The following is a 25,930-nucleotide window of genomic DNA, read 5'->3' on the forward strand; positions in this document are numbered from 1 at the left end:
GGCGGAGGGGGGCGCTGTTGAGCATATATTTTGTTTCAGTCCCGTTTCCCTCCATGGTTTCCCCTTCTCTCCGACTAACTTAGCGTTCGGCTCACTTCATTACACAGCCCTATATTCTCCCTCCATAAGGGGCATCTCTGCCGTTTTGGACTGAAGATCCCAGCAGAACCCGAGAGAGAGGAAAAAGTTTCACTTCCACAGGGGGAAAAGATGGACATGAAAAAGAGGATCCACTTGGAGCTAAGAAACAGGACACCGTCTGATGTGAGTCGTGCTTTTTTTAAAACCAACCCTTTAGTTTTCTGGCTAGCCCCTCGCTAATGGTGACCACATGGGTTTCCAGGCTGTGTTTTCTCCTTTGTAGCAGAGAGTAAAAACAGTCGCATAACAAGCATTAATCCCTCGATACTGTTGCGGATTGGGCGTATTATTCAGGGGGGCAACGAGACGAGAAAAGCTTGATTCAATGGTCACTTTGAAACGGCGGTTCCCCCCCAGTTTGCTGACATTATTATTGCAGTGCTTTAACCGTTTCGCAGCCTCTTCGGTCGCCGCTGCACACACACGGCTCTAAGCACAATCTGTAAACTTATTTCTGCTGCTTCCTCCGCCGCCGTTTGGCATGCACACGGCGCTGTATTTTATACACTCATCGGAAGCCATGTTTGCTGCTAGCTCAACTGCTAAAAAAGAGAGAGAGAAAGAAATCGGCGCTTTTTAAGCACACACTAATTCAGATTTCAGGAGCCTGGATGTTTAAAACGAGTTTAATTATCGGCGAAATCGAGAGTCGCGGCACTTAATGTTACATTTAACCAGCGAAAATAACAAAAAAAACCCACTTATACCTCGACTGTGGAATGATACTCTCCTCACACAGTAAATACAGTTTATACGAAATACATAACCACTCCTATTTCTGATTTTTATTAAATATGCGTTAAAAAAGCTTACGCCGTTACTATGCTTTAACGTAAATCTACAAAATCAACTCATTTTACAGGCTTTTGTGGTCACACAAACTGTATTTCGCCGCGAGACTCTGAAAACTGCCCGTGTTTTAAATGGAATCAGGCGCTGCCATTATTCGCGACCCAGCCAGCTAACTTAGGAATTTGTTCCCGCCATATTACCACAACGCCGAAGTTCGCTCGTGATTCGGAGATCCTTCTCGTAAAGGGCCATTTCACTTCAGTTAAGCCCACATTGGATGAGTTTTAGTTTTCAATCTAAAATGCTGATTCTAGCCAAACCTGGGCTGAATTATTCCACACTAAACAGAATTCATGATTTGTTAAAAACTCAATGTATTTTTATACATGTACATTCAAGATGGGATTCATTTTACAAACTGCATGAGTTAAATTAATCAGTTCTACAATGGATTGTTTATTAATCCATTGTACAAATGGATTAAAAATCTTGTAAAGATAGTTTAGGATGTTATAGCATACTTGGAAGTAATTTATTTGAGAAAACACAAACAAGGGCAGTATAATGCTTATTTCACATAATCTTTGAAAATAGTTTGAAGCCTTAGAACAACAGACTAGTCTATGAAACCCTGAAACGCAGATTCAGTTTTACATTTTTGGCATGTAGACCATCTCAGAGAGTTTTTAGATTAAAAACCAAAACATTTCAAGTCAAACATAGATTGGATTATTCCACACAAAAGCCAGACTCATTGAAACTGATCTTTTGACCTATGAAGCTGCAATCATTCATCAGTGCTTTCTTGTTTTCACATTTAATTTACATTACACTCTTGTTAATCTGACAGTATCAATTTAAATTACACTGGAGTTTCTTACACTTAAGGAAATTTTAAAGCACATCATCTTTGAAATCTGAATTGAGAAAAATTGCATTTTGATTTTTAAATATGAATCAAATGGAAATGTTTTAATAGGCTTTAAACATACAAAACAAATTTTTTCTTTTAGGTCTTGCATATAGATTGTGAGACGATTATGCACATGGCTTATTTTCTTGCTGTGTAGGGCAGACCACATCATGTTCATATCCAAAAATAGAACTTAGATTGATTTAAACTAAGGCTGGCTATCTAGATATGGATTCTTAACAAATCTTGTAACATCTGAAACCTGTATTCAATTTGTGAAACTTCAAAAATCGGGTTTCCTTTTCCACCCATTTAAAATAGTTTAATTTACCTATAGATCAAAGAATCTATAGGTATACAATACTTAAACAGGGTTGACGCTTTATTTCTGATAAAGGTAAATAATTTTTATTTCGCAAATGGAATAAAAGCTTCAAAGATTGCCAGCTATATTTTCAGGCCATCAAATGTACTATTCCAGGTTACATCTAAAGCAGTGAAACAGCCCTTTACTCAACGACACTACAATTCGGAAGCGAACTTCAATGGTCGCCATATTGCCCCTTTTCTACATTAACCAAAGACAGTATAATTGTATCCACTCATACACTTAAAATTACACGATTAGCTGTTGTGTCGATGAATATTAAAGCTAAACTTCGCGTACGCAGCTAATCAAATTTGACGTGTTGGCTTGGTGGCCGCCCCATAGACCGAGTCAGCCTGTCTGCGTGACACGGAGATCCGGTGCTCCGCGTTTCATGCGTGGGCAACCGAAAAACTCAACGGTCGGCGTTTCGACTCAAGCCACGCTTGCACTAAAGACATTTTTCATACATAAAAAGTGTTGTTTTGAGGTTTAAATATCTGTAATAAGTCGTTCTAAACATCCCTTTCCGCCATTGAAGTGTTGGGAGAGCTGCATACTGTAGCTTTGGAGTCGCCATGTTGTCGCTCTGTCGTCTTTGAAGCCCTGGCAGAAAGGAACCGTCTCCATCTTTGTTTTTTTTTCCTCACTAATTTTCCGTTCTCTCTCCTTCGCAACTTCTACCTCAAAGCGAGTCGTTAAACAACCTCGGTCGTTCACTCGACGACGATGAATATTCCACTTTTACCCTCTTATTGAAAGCTGGTTTTATCGAAAAGGGGTGAATCTTTTCGGGGGTGTGTTGGCAGTCCTTTTCCGTTGCTGTGGTGCTGTCTAATGGCGGGCGGTCTGTAGCAGCTGCTCTGCCGCTCCGCAGCGTTTATAAAAGGGGGCAATGGCTAGCTGTAGCCAGCTAGCTTACAAAAATCATTGCATTTGTCATTAGTGGCTGCATCAGCGGAGCCATAGCAAGCTACTGCTTTGCTCTGCTTGGGTTTTAAGAAAGCAGACGGTTATCTGTGTCGGCTTGGTGAAGGACACGCACAGAAAGTCCTTTTAGGACCAGAAACGCCATTCATTTCGACGTTTTTCCCCTCTGCTAGTCCTGCTTTTCATTGTTTTTGTCCAACATTTAATTGCGCAACCAGTGTGAGTTCAAGCTGACTCAGACAAACTCCGCCTTTGGAGTTGTTTTTCTCATATTTAACGTTACAAAATGTCCCTGAAAGAATAATGAACTACACATGAATAAAGTTTTTTTTTTTTTTTTTAATGCTCATCTACCCTGTCTGTAGGCCGCTTTGAAAAGTATTTCATGAACAAAAAACATGTTTTTAAGCTTTATCCATATCCTATTGTGAAAGCAAAATACGTTGAAAAGTGCATGTCTTGATGATTGAAAATTATAGTGAAACAAATGAGTAAATCTGGGTCCTCCTAAGACAAAAAATAATTAAATCTGTTCCCAGATGTTAAAAACTACAAAAGATCCCACATTATTATTGTTCAATAATCAAATTTGAAGATGCCATTAAAAAGTTTTTATATTAAAAAAACAATTAGATTAATAGAATGAATAAATTAAGCTTATTTAGTGACAGTTAATCTTTAGGCATGACAGTTAATCTTTAGGCACTTTATTACGGGGTTAATTTTATAAACAAACAATGTAACCATACTTTTTTCAATCTTTTTTCCCCCAAACAAGGCATAAATGAAAACTTGTCAGTCAGATCTAATTCCGGTGTATGGAAAAATGCATTTCTCTGCTTTGATAGGTTATTTCTTGATCATTTCTGTAATTTTCTTTCAAGAATTAACTGAAATGTCTACAGATGGCTAAATTGTGACTAAAACTAAATTACATCTAATCAAGACTAAATAAAACATTAAAATGTGGCATCAAAATTAACACTTTACCTGACAAATGGGTCAAATTTATATCAATTTAAGTACAAATGAATTAGATTCAATAGTCGGAGGTAGGTTAGAAATTTTGTACAACATTCAAGTAAAAATCTAATTTTACAACTAAAACTGCATCCTATTTCTATAGGCTTGGATAGAGAATTGGCAATCAGTTGCTTATTATCAAATAGATTTGACTTTAATCATCTTCAGTGTGACTACCTTCTATAAAAGCAGCAATTTTGTTAGTTTCTGGTCTAGAGGGAATAGATCTGTGTGTTGGAAAAGTGGAGAAATGTCAGCAGCAAATGTAGAGAAGGAGTTGCTGCCCCTCAGTCTGGGAAGGGCCAAAAAGTTTTTCCAAATTATTTGAAATTCATCAATCTACAGTGAGCTCACAGAAATTGCCAAAAACCCAGGAGCTTTACCTCAGACTCTGCAGGCCTCAGTTATGTTGTTGAATAATGAAACAACATGGTGAAAAAACAATGATCGGCCAAAAAAACTGCAATCAGTGCGTCTCTGCAACACAGAAATGCTATATACCAACTACCATGCACAGTGGTGGAGGTGTCAAGCTGTGGGCTTGTTGAGTAACTACCTGCATTAAATGATTTGACCGTAAACATGTTTTTATGCCAACATATTCTGGCATCTAAAATAGAAATTATGGTAAAAATTAAACATTTCATTTGTTTTATTTTGAGTCTTTGTGGCTTAACAATATATCTTACTTAGACATATCTGGCCTTTTTAATATTTCTTTCTTTTAAAAAAAATAAAGACAAGTCACCTGAGTGATGCGAACTGCATTATATTAGATGTTGGATGTGTTGTAATGCTTCACTATTTAATAACAAAAACATGTAAATTAATGTTTTACTCTTAAATCTCTCTTTTTTTATTCCTAATGATTGACTTTGGTAGAATTCAGTAATAAAATTGATTAATAAAATTTTTAAAAATCTAATTTCAGGTACGAGAACTCGTCCTCGATAATTGTCGGTCGGTTGAAGGGAAAATCGAAGGCCTCACAGCTGAGTTCGTCAACCTCGAATTCCTCAGTTTGATAAATGTCGGCCTAATCTCAGTGTCCAACCTGCCTAAACTAGCGAAACTGAAAAAGGTAAGATTTCACCATCGCAGCTCCTTAATGTGAGATTGGCCGCCAGCTGGTGTTGACGTCTCCGTCTGCTTACCTTCCAGCTGGAGTTGAGTGACAACAGAATCAGTGGCGGCCTCGACGTTTTAGCAGAGAAACTCCCCAACCTCACACATCTAAACCTGAGCGGAAACAAATTGAAAGACATCAGCACGTTGGAACCGTTGGTATGTTTCTGTTCGCATAGAGCTTTACTCCACTCTACACATTTCATATTACATATTTATAAGCTTATTGTTTTGATTTGTGTCCTGTGTCTGCAGAAAAAGCTGGAAAACCTGAAGAGTTTGGACCTGTTCAACTGTGAAGTAACGAACCTGAACGACTACAGAGAGAGCGTCTTCAAGCTGCTGCCTCAGCTCACCTACCTGGATGGCTACGACATGGAGGACAGGGAAGCCTCCGACTCTGATGGAGAGGTGGACGGAGACGGCGTGGATGATGACGAGGACGAAGGTATGAAGTTTTAAAATTTGTGTTCAAACAAAGTTCGAGTCTCTTATGGTGTTTTGGCACCGGATAGTTCGGTAGACTCGGTTTGTTTGGGGACCAAAATTGCAATACTGCTACATTTTCAGTTGATGCGGTTTGCTTTCACACTGCAAACAAACCAAACAGTTTGAAAAAGCTGCTCCTCTCCTCGCCCATAGGGGCGCTGCACCAGGAACCACTGAAGGAAATATGTAAACCTCTGAAGAAGACAGTAGCTGTGTTTCCATTTCAAATGTGCAAAAAATGTTGTCGATATTTTGCTAACATTAAAAAAATACAATTAAAGTCACATGTGAATAAGTTTGCTCACACAATAAGTCATTTAAAAAATATGCTGTGCCATCATCCTCCTACCACTTCCTGTCATCTCTGTCTTTTTTGCCAGTAGTAATTTCCAGTTGTTGATCACATGGCTAGTGTGATGCAAAAACCGTGTTTCCATAGAAGTTTTGAAAATACACAAATTTTGATACAGCTGAAAAACCACCTCATCATAGCACAAAAAACTTTTATCAAAACAAAATTGGCCTGTTTTCATTAAGCAGATTTATTTTTATAATTTCAATTCACACAATTTTAAGGTCAATGTAAATGCAGCTATTGAGTCCAACTTCCTTCTTCACAAAATATGAACAAAAATGGAGTAGCGTCAGATTTTAGTGGCTGTAGGATTTCTCTTTTGTCATTGGTAAAAAAGCGCTAGTGATAGAAACGCATGTTTGTTTTGGTTATATTTACCCAAAATGCACTGCACTATAGTCCACTTCCTAATTGAAGCAGTTTCCGGTCTGCTTGGTGTTCACATATACAGTATATTCCAATCAAACTAGAGTTCACTTAAACTGAACCAAATCTTTGGTTTTTAGGCGGACTAGTGTTTGCTGTTTTGGTCGGCGTTGGAGTTTCGATTTCGGGTTCAAATCTCTCCAAACAAACCGGACTTTGTAGACAAATAGACTGGAGTTTAATTGAAGCGGATTAAAAAGGGCTGGTTTGAACACACACTTGGTAGTGGCTGTTACGGGCTCCAGTTTGGAAATATTTTTCTCCTCTGCTTATGTTTCTTGTAGACTTGTCAGAAAAAATCTGATTCAAATATTAAATTTGAAACTCATCTCCACTAATATCAAATCCTTCCATCTCACCTTTGTTCTCTCTGGTTGTCAGTTTAATAACTTGCTTATCTGATGATCATCATTGTTGAAGAGTCAAATGGGGTGCAATTAAGATAGAAAGAAATTAAAACACAAAGGTGTTGCATAGGAATGCGCTGATATAAATATTTGGGCCAATAAAGAAGTCCGATATTTATATCAAACTTCTTTATTGGCCAATATAAATATCGGTAAATGTAGCGATTGAAAATATCGCTACATTTCGGTAGATATCTCTACCGAAATGTAGCGATATCTTATATGTTGCTGACATTGTTTCTCTGCTTCAGTTAGATGCCCACAATCCTGTGCTGCATCACTATGAGTCACATGACCAAACAAATACCACATGACCAACATCCTCCCATTCCAGAAACATAAACAAGATAGAAAAAAACATGGATTGTTGACATCAACACAAAATTAGCTAAAAAATCACCCAAAATAAAATATATATCCTATATTTACTTTAGGCATATATTTTATGATATTTAGTGTGAATTAAAACTTTATATATGAAACGCTCTTATTTTTCAAACTTGATAGATCAGCCAGGATTTCTCTGCAGTCTAGAAAACATTTCTGTTCCAGACGTTTCTCCACATCCCATTTACTTATAACATCCATCTAATCTTATGATCGTCAATCCCATTTTTGTTTCCATATCTATTTCTGTAGGAATGTCTACTGTATACTCAAAGTGACTTTTTTCTGTTTATACATACTTCTTAAATTTTAGTAGAAATGATGGAGAGCCTGAAGATTGTTTTATTTATTTAGATTGCCTCTGAAACTACATTGCATCTACTCCAGCTTAAATTGACAATTATATTTATCCTATCTAAAGTTAAGTGAAAACAGCTTAAGGTAATTTGCCTAAATATTGTTTTTTCTATGAATATATCTGAAACTTGCAGAAACTGTTTTTAAATATGAACTTTTTGTTTGGAAAACATTTATTCAGCTCAGATGTAGAAAATGTTGCCTGTTTATAAAATGACAGAATATTAACTTTATGCATCAGTGCAGACATAAAGCTTGAAGGCAGTTTGGTCTTGGTCATCGAAAAATGTAAAATAAAAGTATATAACTTCTCTGTTTTACGGAGTTGCATTCAATAGATAAGGAAAATCTTTAATCTAGATTTCCCAGAAGGTTTCGGGGGTATTTCCCCTGGTTTCCACTTGGGGGCCGGTTGAAATTCAGCACCGACAGCATTTATCCTGTAATACAGTATTACTGCATGCAGAATGATGCTGAAGGTCAGTATGTACAAAATGAGCTTTTATAAATCTCAGATTTGTCATGTTAATCATTTAATTAAAAGGGGATAAAATATTTTAATTTTGTAAATCAAATAAGCCATCATTGGACATTATATGGAAAAGGGGATGGACCTGCATCTTTACTCCTGCTAATATCTTTAACGTGACCATTGGTTGTTTAATTACAGAAAAATTACATTCAAAATAAGGGAGAAGTTATAGAAACATCTTGTACTTTTTTTTTTATGTGGCAGATGTTTTTTGTTTGCTACTGCATGGTGCATTCACTGACTGAAGGGAAAAATCAGGTTTTGGAGAATCTGAGGTTTTACTTATTTCTTTTGTTTTATTTTTACAGAGGGAGAGGAGGAGGAAGACGAAGATGGGGAGGAGGAAGACTTTGACGAGGAGGATGATGATGAGGAAGATGAAGAGGAAGTAGAAGGAGAAGAGGATGACGAGGAAGTTAGTGGTGAAGAGGAGGTAAGAAAACCCAAACAATCCTGATGGATTTTTTACATAAAGTGTGCTGCTTTTTTTTTTTTTTTAACTTGTAAATGTTTTTGATGAAGGACGACGAGTTCGGTCAGGATGGAGAGGTGGAGGATGAGGATGAAGATGAGGATGAAGACGAAGAGGGTGAGTATCTATTTAAAGTTCATATTTACACAGATGGATGATAAAATCTGCAGTAAGCAAACATGACTTTTAATAAATATTTACTAATCGAAACACAACTCTTTTTTGTTCTAAATATATTCCAAATTTTAGTCTGAAGCTAACAGAAGCTCTTCTTCCTATCTGGATTTAAAATAGAAAATAACATCTGAAATTGCAAATAAATTGATAATATTAATAAATTACTCTTAATAAATGATGTACGTCAAAGATCTGGAAATATTTAATTTGTGTTTTGGGAAATCCCAAGTCTAGATTGTTTCTGAAAGGGAAAGAGAGGATTTTCTTCCAATAATCAAATTCTGAAAAGAAAAAACCCAAAAAAACCTGAAGTGGGTGGAGCCAAGAAACGCATATTGACGTGACCACGCCCCCGGTGTCTCTTGGCTCCGCCCATTGGAAAGTTTTGTTTTTGGAATTCAGTTTGTCTTCACTTTATGCAAAATATAAAGTTTTACCAAACCCCAGTGAATGACTTCTACAAAATTATAAAACTTTACTCTCCTGGTGTGACACAGTTTGAACACTAGAGGGCGCTAATTAAGAACAGAGTGTTGCCTGAATATGGAATATATACGCAAACATGTGGCCATAATCCTAGTATATGACCACAGGACTTGGTTTAGGCAGATTTTTTTGCATAATTAATTGTAGTTTTTCTTGCATTAGTTTGATGAAGTTTTTGTTCTGTGTATGTTCAACCCAGAAGCAGAAGCCGGGAAAGGCCAGAAGAGAAAGCGAGATGCGGAGGACGAAGACGACGATGAGGATGACGAAGACGACGATTAAACTGAAAACGAGAGCCTACCGAGTTTTTCCCTCTTTGACCCCCTCACAAACCCGAACGTCCACCCTCCAACAACTCGCACCGCCTTTTTAAACCGTGTCAACTTGCCCTTCCTGTTCCTCCCCCCAGCACTGCGCTCTTTTTACGAGCAGGACTGTACCGACGGGTGGGCCGAGTGGAGCTGCCCCCTTCCACAATCCCCATCTTTAATTTTTTTTTCTTCTTCTCCTTCCTCCCACACCAAGGAACTGAGAGCCACCTAACGCCCCCACTTCGCTCCCACCCGCAACCCTAGAGTTTCTCAGGCAGCCGACCACTCAGCATTCCACATTTCCACTGTCCATCCCTCTTTATGTATTCCCGTGTGAGGACTTTGGGACTGGTATCTAGTTTTGGGTCTGTGTTTTTAATATTTTGTTGGATTAATTTTTTTCCTTCTATTTTTTTTTGTTGTTGTTGGGTTTATTATTTCCCTATTTTTTTTCTGTTATTTTTTCCCAATAAAATTATTGCTATAGCAGCTGTGCAACCAGCAGGCCATGGTTTTTAGTGTGGCGGCCTGTTGCACAAATCAAGGTTGTAGCTACATTTTTACTTTCTGTATGACAAAAAAACAACTTTGTAAATAAAATGTTAACATTTTTGGCTTTTCTTGCTCCCTGCTTTGCTTTTCTGCTGTCTTTAAAATTAATAAGATTACAGATAGGATCAGTTTTCATTCAATTTTATTGAATGAAAAGATAGAAACGCGTTTAAATACATTTTTAAAAGGTGGGGGTATAATTCAAATATTTTTAAAAGCGTTAAATCAATGTTATTCCCTGAGCAGAAACATACCTGAAGTTACTTTGATTATCTCGTGCATCTTGGACAAATCCTTTAATCTGCCATAGCAACCATTCAGGGAGCGGAAGTGCATGGAAAGGCGTTGGTCAGGCTAAGCCGACATCAGTGTGGCAAGTGGCCGATAAACGTCCTTTTCTATGGCTTCTTGGCATTCTTCAAGTCCTGCTGATGATATTAAACCAGAGGTGATTGAGATCTACTAGATGATCAAAGATGGTGTGGGTAAATCGCATGATATAAAAAAATAGACGTTAGCCCTTCATTTGTCCCGTCAGCGGCCTTACCAGTTGGTGTTTTCTTTACTTGTTTACCAGCCGCCATTATAACCAAGGGACTTTCCTAGCACTTGTCAGTGCGCATGCGCAAACAACGGCGCTAAGTGCAGCAAAAGTAGCTAGGTAGCGAGTTACCTCCAATTTTCAGCCTTAGGTTTTCTCTTAAACGTAAGAAAGGGTATAAAAAGTAAGGGCGCTGTACCAAGTAAGAAGACAAAAACTTATCACTTTCAAACGGAATGTATTTATAAATAAAAGTTTAGCATTTGGGTCATTTTCATGCTGAGAAAGTGAGCCTAATATGTTGACTTTTTGTAAGTGTACTTTAAGGGCTGCAAAAACACCGTAAATTGCGGAAAAGTATGAGATTATGACAATATGTAGGAATTGTTTGTCAGAGTCATTAAAACCAATCGAAGCAGACGAATGTGAAGGTTTTGTCCATAAAATGGGACACAAAAATCCAGCAAAACGTGAGGGATTATTCAAGATATAAACTGATTCATTAAAACAAAAATGTTGGCCACAGAGGATAAAGATCACATTTTAACTGTTTTGTTGCAACATCCTGCTATGTGCTGACGGGACACTGGCTCATTCGTTGAGTTTAGCAGCACATGTAACCCTTTGCTGACCATACATGATTCTCTGCATGAAAATAAAGAAGAGAGAAACAGTCTTCTTATATCCTGCATGGATAATCAAGTATTGCATTGAATGTCCTAAAGAAGGTTGAACCTGAGAATTTAAATCAATAAATGGGTCGGAATAAACAGGACATAAAATGAGTTAAAAGCAACCAAAGTCTAAAATTTTAAAAGAGATTACAGGAAAAATCATTTTATTACTTATTTTTGTGATTTAAAACTTTTGTTTGGTGCCATTTAGTAATCAATTCCCTGAATAAAAATCAGTTAAAAACAGACAAACTTGGAATATTTGTTTTGTATGCATTTGCTGCAATCCAGTGTCTTTAAACATGTAAGAAAATTACCAAGGAAAACAAAAAATATAGTTACGGTATATTAAATAAATGAGAACAGATTAGGTATTCCTCATTTACTAGATTAAAATCTTAAATTACATTTAAAATTATATTAAGCAGTTTTAGCTCACATTTCTGTATTAAAATTGTTTTTTTAATTGGTCTGATGTAATTTTCTAATCCTAAAAATTTGTGTTTTCATTGGCTGTAAGCAGAAAATCATGATTGAGACATCCCTGCTAATGTTACTTAAACCTCATCAGGAGCTTATTGTTCTTTGCAGATTTAGTGTTTTACCTTAAAACTCTCAAAATAAAAAAGATACCCAGCAAAAATGAAAGGAGGCAATCATAAGTCATTAACTTTTTCACAGCAAAAAAATTAAAACAGCATTTGGTTCATTTTCATCTTCATATATTTGTCAAATAAATCACATCCGGGGATTCAAATTCCTGATTAAAATGTGTATTCCCTGCCCACATTTTGAAATAAATATAAAAATTAGGGTTAAAACTCATACATGGCATCAGTTTCAGATTTTGTGTACACATTAAAATGAATCTGCTTCCAGACGATTTCAAAATAAAAGCTGGAATAAAGCGATCTGCGGCTTATAGAAAGGCAGAGCTCGGGTTCAACAGGCAGGTCATTCGTTTAGCTCTTTCACATTCATTCACTTACAGCAGTTTAAATACAGGAGAAAAGTTTTTTAAATCAAGCACAAAAAATAAATTCAGCGTTTTCGGCTCAGGCTCAAACATCTGTTAAAAAAAAGCTAAAAATATTACAGTAAACTTGCATAGCAGTGAAGTGTATAAAAGAAACGGGGCAAAGGTAAAAAGTTTATGTACACAAACAAAGAATATGTGCACCAAGTGTTGGCTGCAAGTCGAGGTTTGAGTCTCGGGAGAGCCAGGAAGTTTTAAAGAACGAGGCGTTTCTGATTCCGAGATCTTAGCCGGAGTGTCCCGCTCAGCGCCGTGGGGAAACCGGGACGCTCGTAAAAGTTAGCTCTGCGTCTGGGAGTTCTTGATGTTCTTAATCTCCAGCTCGAGCTGCTTGACGCGCACCTCCCTCTGGTTGAGGAGCTCCCTCAGCCGCCGGATCTCCTCCTGCTGCTTCAGGAACTTCAGACGCAGCTGCAGGTACACAGAAAACACGAGGGAGAGCGAAAGGATGTTTTACCCACAGTGGGAATGAAGTGAATCTCTGAAGTTGAAAGATTTCCAGTAAATCAAGTGTCAACAAAAGGCAAAAAAGCCACAGCAAAAGTTATGCCAACATGTGATGCTAAAACGGACGTTATGCTAAAACTGCTAGCATAATGGAAGTTATGCTAAAGTTGCTAGCATGACTTCTGTTTTAGCACTGACACCTGTATCATTTCTGCTTGCACTACAAAATGTTAAATACTTCCATGTCATTCTGAAAATGTAGGTTTACAAAGCATAACATTTATTCTTTATATTAATTAGGCAACAGAGTATTAAGTTTATCCTAAAAAAAAAATGACAAGAAAGTCATAAAATTATGTGATATTACGAGAACGCTGAACGAGAATGAAGTCGTAGTATTACAAGAATAGTCATGATATATTATGTATACTCCTTACAATATGACTATTCTTATATTTTTATATTAGTCATAAGACTATTCTCATAATATCACTTTATTCTCAAAATTATAACTTTATTCTCAAATGACTATTCTCAATTTTAGGACTTTATACTTCTTAATTTTCTTAGTGTAGCTTAAACACTCTGTTGTTTTTGTAAAATACTACTTGCTATAAGAGGACTTATTTTCCCAGACAATGTCATAATTCCCTTAATTAACATTATTTATTATGATTTAGTTTGAAGATTCTGTAGAAAATTGTGTACTGGACTGATGGGATTGTAAGATACATTTACTCCTTAATGTGCCCTCTGGTGGACTCATCACAAATAAGAGAAAAACTATTTTTATAATAATCACATGTTTTACGAGATTAGCTGTACAGCACTATAAAAACTATAATCGGTGCAGATGAATGCTCAACATTTAGAAATGTAAAGTGAAGTATAACTATCTGTTTTCAGGCTGGTTCTAAGTGTGTTCGGATATTAAACGCACCTCGCTTTCTGTCCTGGGAGGCGAGCAAAGTGCCAGGTCCTCCCCGTTGATCACAGGCATTTGACTGCGGTCGTCTTCAACCTGGTCGCTCGTTTCTTTGGCTTCCTGTTGGTCCTGAATGTAGGAGAGCTGCAGCACTCCCGGCCGGCTCCCGGACCTGCGAGCGTCCATGGAGTTGGCCAGCGCCTTCGTCTCTGACGGAGGCTCCGTCAGTTCACTCCCGGGCTTCAGAGACATGAGAATCGGGCCTAAACGGTTAAGACCAGGAGAACTATGAGCATTGATCTGATTAGATAATTAGCTGAATAAGAATGAGGCTGACCTTTATCGACCCCACTGAGCCACGCGTCTGCAGTCAGAGCTGGTCTGTTACTTGCCGTCATCGGATAGATGTCTTCCTGGTACGACTCAGACTAAAACAACAAAACAGGCAGAATAAATAAAACCCAAAACACGGCTGTTTCTCTGATAATTTATGTGATGCATTTGAGGTCTGTGTAAATCTGAGCGCTCTCACCCTGCGGGGTACGATCATGGAAACGGGCTCAATGAGACTCTTGACTGTCACCACTTTGTAGAACCTGAAAACCTCACATGAGCTGACATCCAGGCCTCTCTTAGGCATCACACCTGCAGAACAACAAAAACACTAACAAATTCAGGACAGCAGCTTTACTCCCAATAACATCTGCTTATTAATTTAGATTAGTGCTGAAGCGATCAATCATGATGAATTGATTATTGAAATAATCAACTAATTTTGTAATCGATTAATTCTTAACTGGAATATACAGAAAAAAGGCCATTTGCTGAAAGAACACACTGAGAAGTAATTAAACCAATACTATACAAAATATATACATTTTGCTCATATTTAGCACCTTTTTCTATTCAATTATTAATCAGTTAATCCAAAAAATAATCAACAGATCAGCCTTACACTGTACTGATATTAAGTATTTGTTAGAAGTATTTTATTTAGTTGAAAATGCATCCTTTGCTACATTCACTAAAGGAATCCGTTATTATTCCATTTTAGGGAATAAAATGCTAGATTTTTTTAAATAAAGGAATTCAGTTACTTATATGCATATTTAGCTTGCTTGCTAAATATTTAGTAAGCAACCTAAGTATTTAATTTGAAAAATAAATATTTAGCTCAGACAAACATTTAGTTGGGAAAGAAATAATCGATCAAGTTTATTTGTGTAGCAGATTTCAGCACAAGGCAGTTCGAAGTGCTTTACATCATAAAAATTCAAATTCACAAAATCATATAAGACACCACACACTCAACAATTGAGAAAATCAGTAAACATTACAATTTGTCATCTTTCACCTTCACTTGGCACTTAACTAAATATTGAATTTGAAGTTTAAATATTTAGCTTGTGAATTAAATATTTAGTTTGGAACACATTAAAACACTTTGAAAATATTTATTTCCTCCATTTTCCCCCCATATGTTTTTTACCATGCTAAATGAAGCCAATTATTGCTGATAATTTTTTACTTTGTAACAAACGACGGCACCCAATACGACTTTTATTGGACCAAGCAATGTTTTTTCTTTTCCAACCACCTGTCAAAGGTGAATTTAATAAATATTCTTATGCTTGGCAGCGAACTCTGACAGTTTACTGGTAAAGATTTACGTCTCCCAACGTGAGCCTGTTTACAGCGACGACCTGATTTGGTTATTCAAATAAGCAGCTTCATTTGCACAGCAGCTTTGCTTACAGGTGCCAAAGAGTCAACACCGCCTGGAAACTGCGAGGCTTGAGAAGTTGGAATGCGTTCCTTACCCATTCCTTTCTGAGGCGTGTGTGAGCGGTACTCCATCAGGTACTGGATGTACGGTTTTTCTGAGCTGATCTCATAGTACCTGATGCTTCCGTCCCCCTAAAAACAACAGAAAACTTGCAACTTTTTAAGGAATTTAACACTAGATGTGATTTTTGTCTGGATTTATGAGTCTTACCTTCCCAGCAAGGTAGAGCATGTGTGTGTCAGGATCGTAGAACGGGAACAGAAGACCTGAGGAGCCATCCAGGTTCTCCTCCAATAAAGGCGTCGACAGGTCGTCCTGGAAACCAACGAAGATTAAAACATCGGTTAAAAAACCCAACATGAAAGTCATGTAAACAGACAGGAAAATCCACCCTGATATCAAAACAAGACCAGTTTAATCCATGGAATTAAAAACCAAGAGCTCAATCCCTAATCCACACTTTGCCTGTGTACAGCATTAGTTTGGCCACTAGATGGCAGAGTTGTGTTTAACACAGCAGCTTCACATGAAGGATTTTAAAACAAACTAAATCTGCATCTTCAGAAGAAAAATGCTAAATAAATCTAGATCCCAGAGAGTTTATTATTAGAACAGAAAAAAAGTGCATGTTCTGCATTAATGTTTGATTTATTTTTGTACTATTTCAGTTTCACTCACCTGATCCCACAGGACAATCTGTCGACTGTTGTAGCGTGACGTGCCTGATGTGAAGATCATCTTCATGTTTCCTAAAATCAGCACCTTACTGGCTTTGTGTGTCTTGCAGCTTCCTTCCTGCAAATAAACACAAAGCTCAGGGTAAATCAAAAGTAGGAAATTCAGTTGCATTTAAAACTCCATGTCATTACTTTACATTTATACATATTTTCATATATTTAAATAGAGACAGCACTGTGCAAAACTCTTAAGCCAGAGCTTATATCTTTGTTTGTGTCAAAGCAACACTTTCTTCCAATCCTTTAGACTTTGGTTGCTTCTTTTAGATCACTTGTTTGCCCAGTCCTTGTAAATAATCACATGTATTTGAAATATGATACAAAATCCATGAATTTAGATGCATAATCCTGCAGCTGTTTGCAGCACTCAGCTTTTGGCTTTTTTAGGAATCGCCTTCATGCAGCTTAAATACAGTTTCCTCTCTGTGAAACCTTACCATCTTTATTATTTTTATTTGATACGGATGAAGAAACTGGAGCAGGTTAGTGATAAAGAGTCCCAAGTCTAGGTATTTTGAAATGATAAGAATCAGCTTTATGCAGCCAGTTTTTAAAAATCACAATTGTGCAAACAGTTTGGTTTGCACAGCTTGTAAAACTGCGTGACAGTGGACCTTTGCCTGTTCGTGGTTCAGTAGTCATGGATTTTTCTGTTGAACGCAACTCCAGAGCTTGGGAAGCTGAAATTCCTGCAACGCTACTTGAAACGCTGTTTGCTGGTGTTTGCAAAGCAGCCAATCCAGGAGCGGCATTTATTTTCCTTGGCGTTGATTGGCTGAACCATCAAGAGTGGAAATAAGGAAGACTGAGGATGCTAGCTTCTGCTGTAATGCTCAAATGGTCTCCACTGTGTGTATTAATGCATCTTTAGGTATATTTGTTGTTTGGACTATTAAAATAGGCATTTAGGCAGAACTGAATATAAAGCCCAGTTTTAGTCAAAAACACACCAAAAGTTCCTTAATTTCAAAGTAAAATGAGAAAGTTCTTTTTCAATCGACACCAACATTCAGAACAATACCGCTTATGTAAAAAAAACAACTAATATCTATTTGACTCCTGCTGGTGAGCCCGAGGTCTGTGGCGCCGAGTTGGGATCCGGCCCAGGACAAAAGGTGTCAGTTTTGGCCGCGTGGTGCTGAAACTGCTGGGAGGAAGGGAAAAGAGAGGAGGGGAATCTCCCGCTTTGGCTGGGCTGTGAGGTCACCGCACAGCAAAATAAAGAGCCATAGTTCTACACGTTGAAAAAAAATATTCTGCAGCCAAACAAACCTGCTCAGAAGAACCATTTACAACGGGTGTGAGAGAAACGAGTGAAAGATACCGCCAGTGGTGGCAAAGAGCAAGAGATAATTCAAATGAGGTGTGGGATTTCCCCTCGTCTGTGTAGGGAAATGTTGGGTACCTGAGTAGATCATAGGAAACCGATCAGATCCGACACAGGAGGAGCAGCTGCAGAAAAAGGATACAAAGCGGTTCTGATAGTGTCTGCTGTGGCTGGTTGAAACTGGGCTGAAAAGATGCAGCTTTTCTGAAATAATTTTGGGCTCTTCTTGTCTAAGAGATTTCTAAAAATTTGTATTTTCTACATTTAAGGAGCAAAAAGATTTAACATGACACTTGCATGGCCCTCTCTACGTTATTCCCCAGAAATGCTGAATTGGACCCAAAGCAGTTGTTTCGAGAGATTACAAGTCTGCACCAAATTTCATAAACCTCAGTGAAATCTGGGGAGGAGGCTGATTGTTTGAAATGTTTAACGCGGCGCTGTGGATGCATAGAGCAAGGAAGTTTAATCAAATAGGATTTGGTGAAAGCTGAGAGTGGGTATGTCATCATCAGTCTATACTGATGACATGAAGCTGTATGAAATACGGAGCAGGGCCACCCCGGTCCACTTTCACATTGCATTATTTTCAGAGATGTTTTGTACAGTAAAGACCTTTTAAAACTGTCTGTAAAAATGCTAAATGAATAATATTTTACCTGCAGCATATTCCCTGAGCGCGCCTCCATCAGCCGGATCTTCCTGTCCCTGCAGGTGGTGGCCAGGAGGCTCCCATCCGTGTTGAAAGACATGGACAAGACGACGTCTGTGTGGTGCTTGATGGTCCGGACGGGGTTCTTTATCACCTGCTCTGGAGAGTCCAGGTTCCAGATCATCACCTGGAGGAATAGATGCACATTCATTAGAAAAATCTTTCTTTATGTTTCTGGAGAAATTGGGACATTGTTTTAGTAAATTTGTTTAATTCTACAATATTTTGCCAAAAAATTAAAAAATTAAAAAAAATTGTCTCTGCTGCCCTCTTTGGGTTGAACAAAGGCTACTGCAGCTTAATTTTCCTATTGGTCACAAGAGTAAAGGTTGATGTTTATGTCACAGCTCCAGGTTTGGGTATAAAAACATTTAATTCAGACACAATAACAGGAAAGAAAAGTTGCAAGTCACTTTTTGCTGCTGAAATATATCTGCAGGTGGGATTAATTACACTTCAACACCCAGTTACCGATGTACACCAGCAAATACAAAAAGTCTGAACACTCTGACTAAATCGCCGGTTTTTTTCAGTTGTCAATATCAGCCCATCTTTATGGAACCATCCATCCATCCATCCATTTTCTGTTCACCCTTTGTCCCTAATGGGGTCGGGAGGGTTGCTGGTGCCCATCTCCAGCTACGTTCCAGGCGGGAGGCGGGGTACACCCTGGACAGGTCGCCAGTCTGTCGCAGGGCAACACAAAGACATACAGGACAAACAACCATTCACACACACACACACCCCTAGGGAGAATTTAGATAGACCAATTAACCTAACAGTCATGTTTTTGGACTGTGGGAGGAAGCCGGAGTACCCGGAGAGAACCCACGCATGCACAGGGAGAACATGCAAACTCCATGCAGAAAGACCCCGGCCGGGAATCGAACCCAGGACCTTCTTGCTGCAAGGCAACAGTGCTACCAACTGCGCCACTGTGCAGCCTCTTTATGGAACAATATGTTAAAAAAAAAAAAAAAAAAAAAAAAAAAAAAAAAAAAAAAAAAAAAAAATAACATTGGTTGTGAATGCAGATATGTGATGCATTCATAATAAAAATTATTGATGTGTTTAGTACCGTTTTTTTACAGTGTAGAGGCTACAATGCTAAAGAGAAGAGCTGATTCTCTGTGGTTCAGATAAAACCAAGTATTTAATTGACCTAAATTAAGGTTAGGCAGAAAGCCAGTCAGTACAAGTTAAAACCTAAAGTGAAGAGAAATATCTTCACATGCTTGAGTTTGTGTCAGAAGATGAGATGCAGTCGTGCCAAAGCTTAAAAGAGTTGCACGAACGGTGACTTAGCTGGAAGGAACATGCTGGACCGCGTTTTATTTGAACTTCGCTTTGTTATCTGGACTAAAAGCTGAAACAATGTGTTTTCTCCAAAGAATTTCAGAAATCCAGATAAAAGTATTTATCTCCGATCCGACCTGCTCAGAAACGTCAGAGAATAGTGCTGGATAGTTACACACACGGTTGTTTCTCAGTCTCCACTGTTCTCAGGACTTTAAAGTTTTACAGATTAAATACAAACTTTCAAGTTTATGGGAGATAAACTCTTAAAAGGAAGGGAGGCTGAAAGGGATGGATGGATAGATGAATGAAACAGCCAGATAAGGAATTGAATTACAAAATAATGTTCTTTTTTTTCCTTTATTCATTCTAAAAACACATTAAAACTCCAGTTTTTCCAGCCAGGAACACTGAGTCCTCATAAAGTCACCGGGCAACAATCACCTTAAAGATCTAATTCCTGAAACCTGTTTGGCTGCGTTGTTATAAACGTTCTGTAATATATTTCACAATCAGCTTTTTGTTATCCTTATCGCCTCGGACGGCGTTTTGTTACCTGGTAGTCGTAGGCTGTGCTGAAGAGGATGTTGTTAGCCGTCGGATGCCACTCGATGACGCCCACCCTGCGGCTGTGACCCTGCAGCTCTTTCCACGGCACCGTCAGGGTCTTCAGCACGCCGTGAGGCGGGATTTCCCAAACTTTCACCTGCACGCACATAAACGACGATAAATAACCGGAGAACCTTTAGCAGAGAGTAAAAAGACTCTGACCCGAGGCAAAGTTCATGGATGCCTCTTCCTCTGCAGGGCTTTGTTCTGGGACGCCCCGGCTTAACAAGCGAGGCAATAAAATCATCTCCCTACAGCGACATGCTCATATTCCAGGAATGCAGTAACATGTCCTTTCAGTCTCACGGAGCCTCATTTATATAAACAAATATCTCCAACACATTGCTTAAAAAAATATTGTACACACGGGATTCATTTAAGAAATGTTCATCAGCACAAACCTGCTGAATTACTCCAGTGAGCGTTGTTTTAAACATGCCAGACCCATAGGGGGCAGTGTAGCACAAAGCTAAATCTTTTAGTGTCTAGCGATTCGGATTTTAGTGCCACAATTCGATTCAGAAACAAATTTTAATACAGAAACCGATTTTTCTATTCAAATGGTTTAGAGATTTTGTTTAAATTATGTGACTGACAAGCGGAAAAGAGTGTAAATAAATAGAAAATGTATTTAAGACAATTATTTTCCATCAGTTTATATTCAAGCAAAAGATAATATCTGATAGATAAAATTCTGTTAGCTTAGCTGCGTGGCTTTTTTGTAAATAAAAAATATCAAAGAAATAGTCAAAATACATACAGTGGCTGAAAGGACGTTCAATGCAAAATGCATTGTAGCTGCAAATAAGACGCACAACTTTAATGTATTTTAAAATCGATTTGAGCATTTTGAATCGATTCAGAGTTCCCAGAATTAGGATTTCCGATTTTCTATAAAATCGATTTTTTTCTGAACCTCAAGCTGCAACTAATGATTATAGTTAAACACAACCAGCTTACATTGTTCACAATTTACTAAAATGTTGTTTAACCTGTTCTTCAAAATTTTTTCACTAGCATTAAATATAACGGCTGGCATTGAATTTCAGAGTTGCTCACCATACAAGTTATTTTTTGTGCATTAGTTCTAACTTTTTGTAAAATAAATCTTTTTTAAGAGAATGCCTAGTGAAATGAAAGTCTGTATTTTGACTAAAGAATATATTTTGAAATAAAATTACAGGTGTTCAAGTATAAACACCTGTGATTTTACAACGAAGTATAACATGAACTGCTCTATTCAGCGATATTAAACTGAGTGTGGATGAAAAGCCAAATTGCATAAAGATCCAGTTGGTTTCCCAGACATATGGGTATGATTGGACTAGGCCAGTTCACGCACCGTGGTGTCCTCGGAGCAGGAGGCGATGCAGTAATCGTTGAACGGATTCCATTTGATGTCCAGAACGTTTCCTCTGTGGCCCGACACTCGAGGGTGGTGAGGGTCCACTTTACCTGTCTGGCAAAACACACACACAAAAAAAAAACACCCCGTCAATCTGGAAATGATTGTTATTTACTCTCTTGTGAAGAAAATCAATAATATCCCTCATGGATAAGCAGCAATCAGGAGTCTGAGTGTTTGTGTCCAAAGGTAACAAGAGCTAATAAAGCCCCACAATGCAAAGCGCAGAACAGGGCTGATTTCCATGTGAGGCTGTGTAATGTAAACTAATCTGCTGAGCCACTTCCTGCTCCATGTTACAGCACTGTGCGAAAGTTTCAGACGTTTTAGTCGTCTCCGACTAACCATAATCCTAACCCTAAAGCCAAATGTGTTATACAAATAAACTTGATTGATTAAATGAAAAAAAGACAGCTGGAATTGGATAAATCTCAATTTGTCAGCCAATCAAGGACTTTGATTTAATAATTGAAGTCATTGAATGGCTTTGATTATTAATCTTCAAGTCAAATACTGTAAGATAAACTAGTTTCTGTTCATGAAATGCACAAAAACTGGAAATTCCCTCTTTCTATCTATGAAAAACAACAAGAGTCATGAGATCCCTGTAATTCCTTGGTTTTTGGAGGAGAGATTGCTGCAAAGCCAGAGACTGGATGCCATTAATCAGCTGCTATCTGAATCATTTCATACACAAGGTCCAATCTGGATATACAGTACAGACCAAACGTTTGGACACACCTTTTAATTCAATGAGTTTCCTTTATTTTCATGACTATTGACATTGTAGATTCACACTGAAGGCATCAAAACTATGAATAACATGTGGAAATATGCACTAAACAAAAAAGTGTAAAACAACTGAAAATACCCCTTATGTTCTAGTTTCTTCAAAGTAGCAACCTTTTGCTGTGATTACTGCTTTGCACACACTCTGCATTTTCTTGATGAGCTTCAAGAGGTAGTCACCTGAAATGGTTTTCACTTCATAGGTGTGCCCTGTCAGGTTAATAAGTGGGATTTCTTGCCTTATAAATAGTCATGAAAATAAAGAAAACCCATTGAATTAGAAAGGTGTGTCCAAACTTTTGGTCTGTACTGTATGTAATTTAATTTATAACAAAAATGACTAACTCAAATATGGCAATTTCCCTTTAAAAATGTTGGATTATTTCACATAGTTGTGGCAATAAAACTAATTTAACTTTTACACACACGTTTCTGTGCTGAGTACGTCAAATAGAAGAAACACCTGACATCTGTAAGAGTCTGATCTGGTTTGCAAAGTTTGATTTGACAAATTAGTTTAAATTCAGAAACAGTTCAAAGTCAAAGCAGCTAATCTGCACAGTGACGCATTCATGACATTTAGTAATAGATGGCCAGTTTTGGATTATGTTACCAAATTCAGCCAGTTTTTCCACAACCTAACAACGATCCATGTTTTGATTTGTGGATTTTCTTTTCTGTTTGCACCTCCAGAGAAATCTCACACATGTTCACACAGATGTATGGTTTGGTTTGGAGGTAAACGCAGGTAAAAGAAAAAACTCCTTTCCAACTCTCAAACTTCTGCCAGGTTTTTTTTTTTTAATTTCTTGTAAGCTCCATGCAGCATTGCTCAGATTAATGTCCCTGCAAGGCATTTATTAGACTTCACCAGACTTGACAGATCCAGACACGTAACACGGCTTCCTGCTGCCTTATTGCACATAAATCATCAAAAGAATCCTTTTGGGAGAAATTAAAATAAAAAAATAAGATAATTATAACTGAAAAGCCAGTCAGCCTGATGCACAGGGAGAATGGAGGTGTCAGACTGATCACATGGATTCCTGTTTCAACACCAAAACAAAACTTTTTGGCATCTCCCTTCATGTCAGATCAAACTGAGAGTCTGAAACTGGTATTTATGTGGGAACAGAGCGTTCCCTGGACCCCAGCAGGTAGAGTCAGCCTTCAGATGATCAGTTTATGTGGCTTACATGTTTGTTTCTATCTGCACACTGATCGCACGGATGGTGAAGAGAGAAAGTTTCACCTCCTCGAGACATAAGGGAGGGTCGAGAGATGAGATAAGTCATTCCTGAGCTCCTATGCAACCGTGAGCTGTGCCAGGAGGCTGGTGCAAACTCACAGGAAGAAAGAAAGAAGAGCTCAGCACCATAAATCCCTCTAATCTGGAGATAAACCGAAAACTCCCCAAGTTATCTCAGTTTTTTTATCTTGATATTTTGTAATAATGAATGATGAATCTCGCTGGGAAAAAAGTGCAAAAGGGGCCACAACCTAACCTGAGAAGAGCTCCACCTCTTCTCTTCTACAAAGAGTCGTCGATAAAAACGCTGATCAAACTGATCATAAAATATCTCAACACAAAAGGGGAGTTAGTTAATGATTAAAAATAAATTTTTAACTCCATTGCCCTCCAGCTACGACAGGCATCTGGGGAATATAATCACATGGGGAATATGGTTTTTTTCCACATTTTTGAATATAAATTGATAAATTATGACTCTGACATGTCAAGAGAGGGGGATTAGTGTCACATAGAGAGTATTTCTTTAAAGCTGTGGTATATAACTTTCATCCATCCATCCATTTTCTGTACACTCTGGTCCCAAGTGGAGGTCGGGAGGGGTGCTGGTGCCTATTGTCCATCGAACGTTTGGGGCGAGAGGCGGGGTCACCCTGGACAGGTCGCCAGTCCATCACAGAGACAGAAGGACAAACAACCATGCACACACCTGGGGCCAATTTATAGAGACTAATTAACCTGACAGTCATGTTTTTGAACTGTGGGAGGAAGCCGGAGTACCCGGAGAGAACCCACCATGCACACGGAGAGCATGCAAACTCCAGGACCTTCTTGCTGCAAGGCAACTGTGCATCCCACAGTGGCGCATAAAACTTTCATAGAAACGTTTTTCTTTAAACTGTCACTATGTCATAACGGCTTAGCGCTTGCAATTTTGTATTTTTTAAAGACCAAAATGAAAATAATTCACATTAATAAATTACAAGCAAAAGAAAGATTTTTCCAAATCAGTTTCTTTCATTAAAAAACTTATTTTTAAAAATTGCAGAATGTGTTTGTGTCTTGTAAATTTTTGGTTAAAGTATGTTTGGTCTTGATTCAGTGAAGTTACTCAAAGTGGGAAGAAAATCTAGAAATATTACTCAAGTAAAAGTAGTGATATATTACTCAAGAAAAGGTCATACCTACAGCGAGGTAAAATGCTAATAAAAGTACTTTAAAAAAAAAAAAAAAAGCTACTTGAGTAAATGCAACCAGTTAAATGCCCAACTATCTCCAGGCCACTCTCAAACAAACCTCCAGCATTTATCGAACGACTGCATCAATACTGTGATTAAATTCATCGTGTTCCATGATTTGTACTTCCCTGGAAAATCAGCGCAAACTCACATGATGGACCGACAGAACCAGGAAGGCTCCGCCCCCGGCGCACTCCGTGATGACGGCGACGAAGCGAGGGTTGACGGCGCAGAAGTGGTTGTCCTGGACGCTGCGTGTGATCGGCACGCCATCGTAGCAGTTCTCCTTAGTGGCAGCTTTCCCGAACACGTGGCGAAACTTGGAGCTGCGGTACTGAGGACGCCATGTCATCTGAGAGGAGGAAGAGGAAGGAGAAACATGGAGGTCAGCGAAGGAGAAAAGGCGCCGCGTCTGCTTCTCTGGTAAACACAACTAAACCAGGCGTCTACAAAGACATTCACCACAAATTCAAACATGCCATTTATTAAAGTTTGAACTCTTACTAAGAGATTCTGACAATGGATGATGGATAATTTATTGCTTTAGATGGAATTTAGGAGAATACTCAACTCTAAAGAAAGGATTCAATTTAACCAAGTTAAATATCTTTTTCTGAAATTTTTTAGTCAATTACATCAGTAAAGAATGAAAATGTTCAGGAATTGAACAAAAAATAAGTACATCTATGACTGAGTGATAAATCAATTTATTGATTAAATTAAATCTTTAAAAATATGGTTTACTATTCATTTACTAAACATGTTTAAAAAACAACTAATCAGTTAGTTGTCCTGACATTGCAATTAGGAGTCTAACAGAAAATGTAAAATAAATCAAGAAGCTGACAAAAATAATAGGTTGGCTAGTTTGGTAAAATAAACTGCAACAAACCTGAATTTAAATGGTTCAGAAAGAA

General features: G+C 38.0%; 2 protein-coding genes across 6 annotated transcripts in view; one reads left to right on the forward strand and one right to left on the reverse strand.

Moving 5' to 3' along the window:
• Window positions 1-10,302, forward strand: anp32b (acidic (leucine-rich) nuclear phosphoprotein 32 family, member B). 2 transcript variants are annotated; one of them, XM_032562118.1, is made up of 7 exons: window positions 1-264; window positions 5,098-5,247; window positions 5,328-5,450; window positions 5,547-5,739; window positions 8,553-8,677; window positions 8,767-8,833; window positions 9,582-10,302. In XM_032562118.1, exons 1-7 carry the CDS (start codon window positions 211-213, stop codon window positions 9,659-9,661), a joined length of 792 nt encoding a protein of 263 aa, XP_032418009.1. In that variant the 5' UTR covers window positions 1-210; the 3' UTR covers window positions 9,662-10,302. The 2 variants fall into 2 exon arrangements, with proteins under 2 accessions (XP_032418009.1, XP_032418008.1); XM_032562117.1 differs by having other exon boundaries at window positions 2-264; window positions 9,579-10,302.
• A 1,813-nt stretch (window positions 10,303-12,115) lies between these two features.
• Window positions 12,116-25,930, reverse strand: part of coro2aa (coronin 2Aa) — a 42,706-nt gene continuing 28,891 nt past the window's right edge. For all 4 annotated transcript variants that reach the window (XM_032562113.1, XM_032562114.1, XM_032562116.1 and 1 more), the window contains exons 2-12: window positions 25,165-25,365; window positions 21,675-21,791; window positions 20,280-20,429; window positions 18,375-18,554; window positions 16,330-16,446; window positions 15,862-15,966; window positions 15,686-15,782; window positions 14,398-14,510; window positions 14,203-14,293; window positions 13,881-14,128; window positions 12,116-12,904 (exon numbers count right to left, since the gene is read on the reverse strand). In XM_032562113.1, coding sequence (XP_032418004.1) covers window positions 12,773-12,904; window positions 13,881-14,128; window positions 14,203-14,293; window positions 14,398-14,510; window positions 15,686-15,782; window positions 15,862-15,966; window positions 16,330-16,446; window positions 18,375-18,554; window positions 20,280-20,429; window positions 21,675-21,791; window positions 25,165-25,365 — 1,551 coding nt within the window. In that variant the 3' untranslated portion in view covers window positions 12,116-12,772. The remainder of the gene's footprint in view (window positions 12,905-13,880; window positions 14,129-14,202; window positions 14,294-14,397; window positions 14,511-15,685; window positions 15,783-15,861; window positions 15,967-16,329; window positions 16,447-18,374; window positions 18,555-20,279; window positions 20,430-21,674; window positions 21,792-25,164; window positions 25,366-25,930) is intronic.

Source organism: Xiphophorus hellerii, chromosome 5 (assembly GCF_003331165.1).
Source record: "Xiphophorus hellerii strain 12219 chromosome 5, Xiphophorus_hellerii-4.1, whole genome shotgun sequence".
NCBI lineage: Eukaryota > Metazoa > Chordata > Actinopteri > Cyprinodontiformes > Poeciliidae > Xiphophorus > Xiphophorus hellerii.

What these genes read in the sequence shown, in the direction of transcription:
- anp32b (XM_032562117.1), top strand. Translation starts at nt 211, where the DNA reads ATGGACATGAAAAAGAGGATCCACTTGGAGCTAAGAAACAGGACACCG. An exon ending in GAAACAGGACACCGTCTGAT is followed by an intron (nt 265 to 5,097) that starts GTGAGTCGTGCT and finishes ATCTAATTTCAG; the next exon opens with GTACGAGAACTCGTCCTCGA. An exon ending in GGATGATGACGAGGACGAAG is followed by an intron (nt 5,740 to 8,552) that starts GTATGAAGTTTT and finishes TTATTTTTACAG; the next exon opens with AGGGAGAGGAGGAGGAAGAC.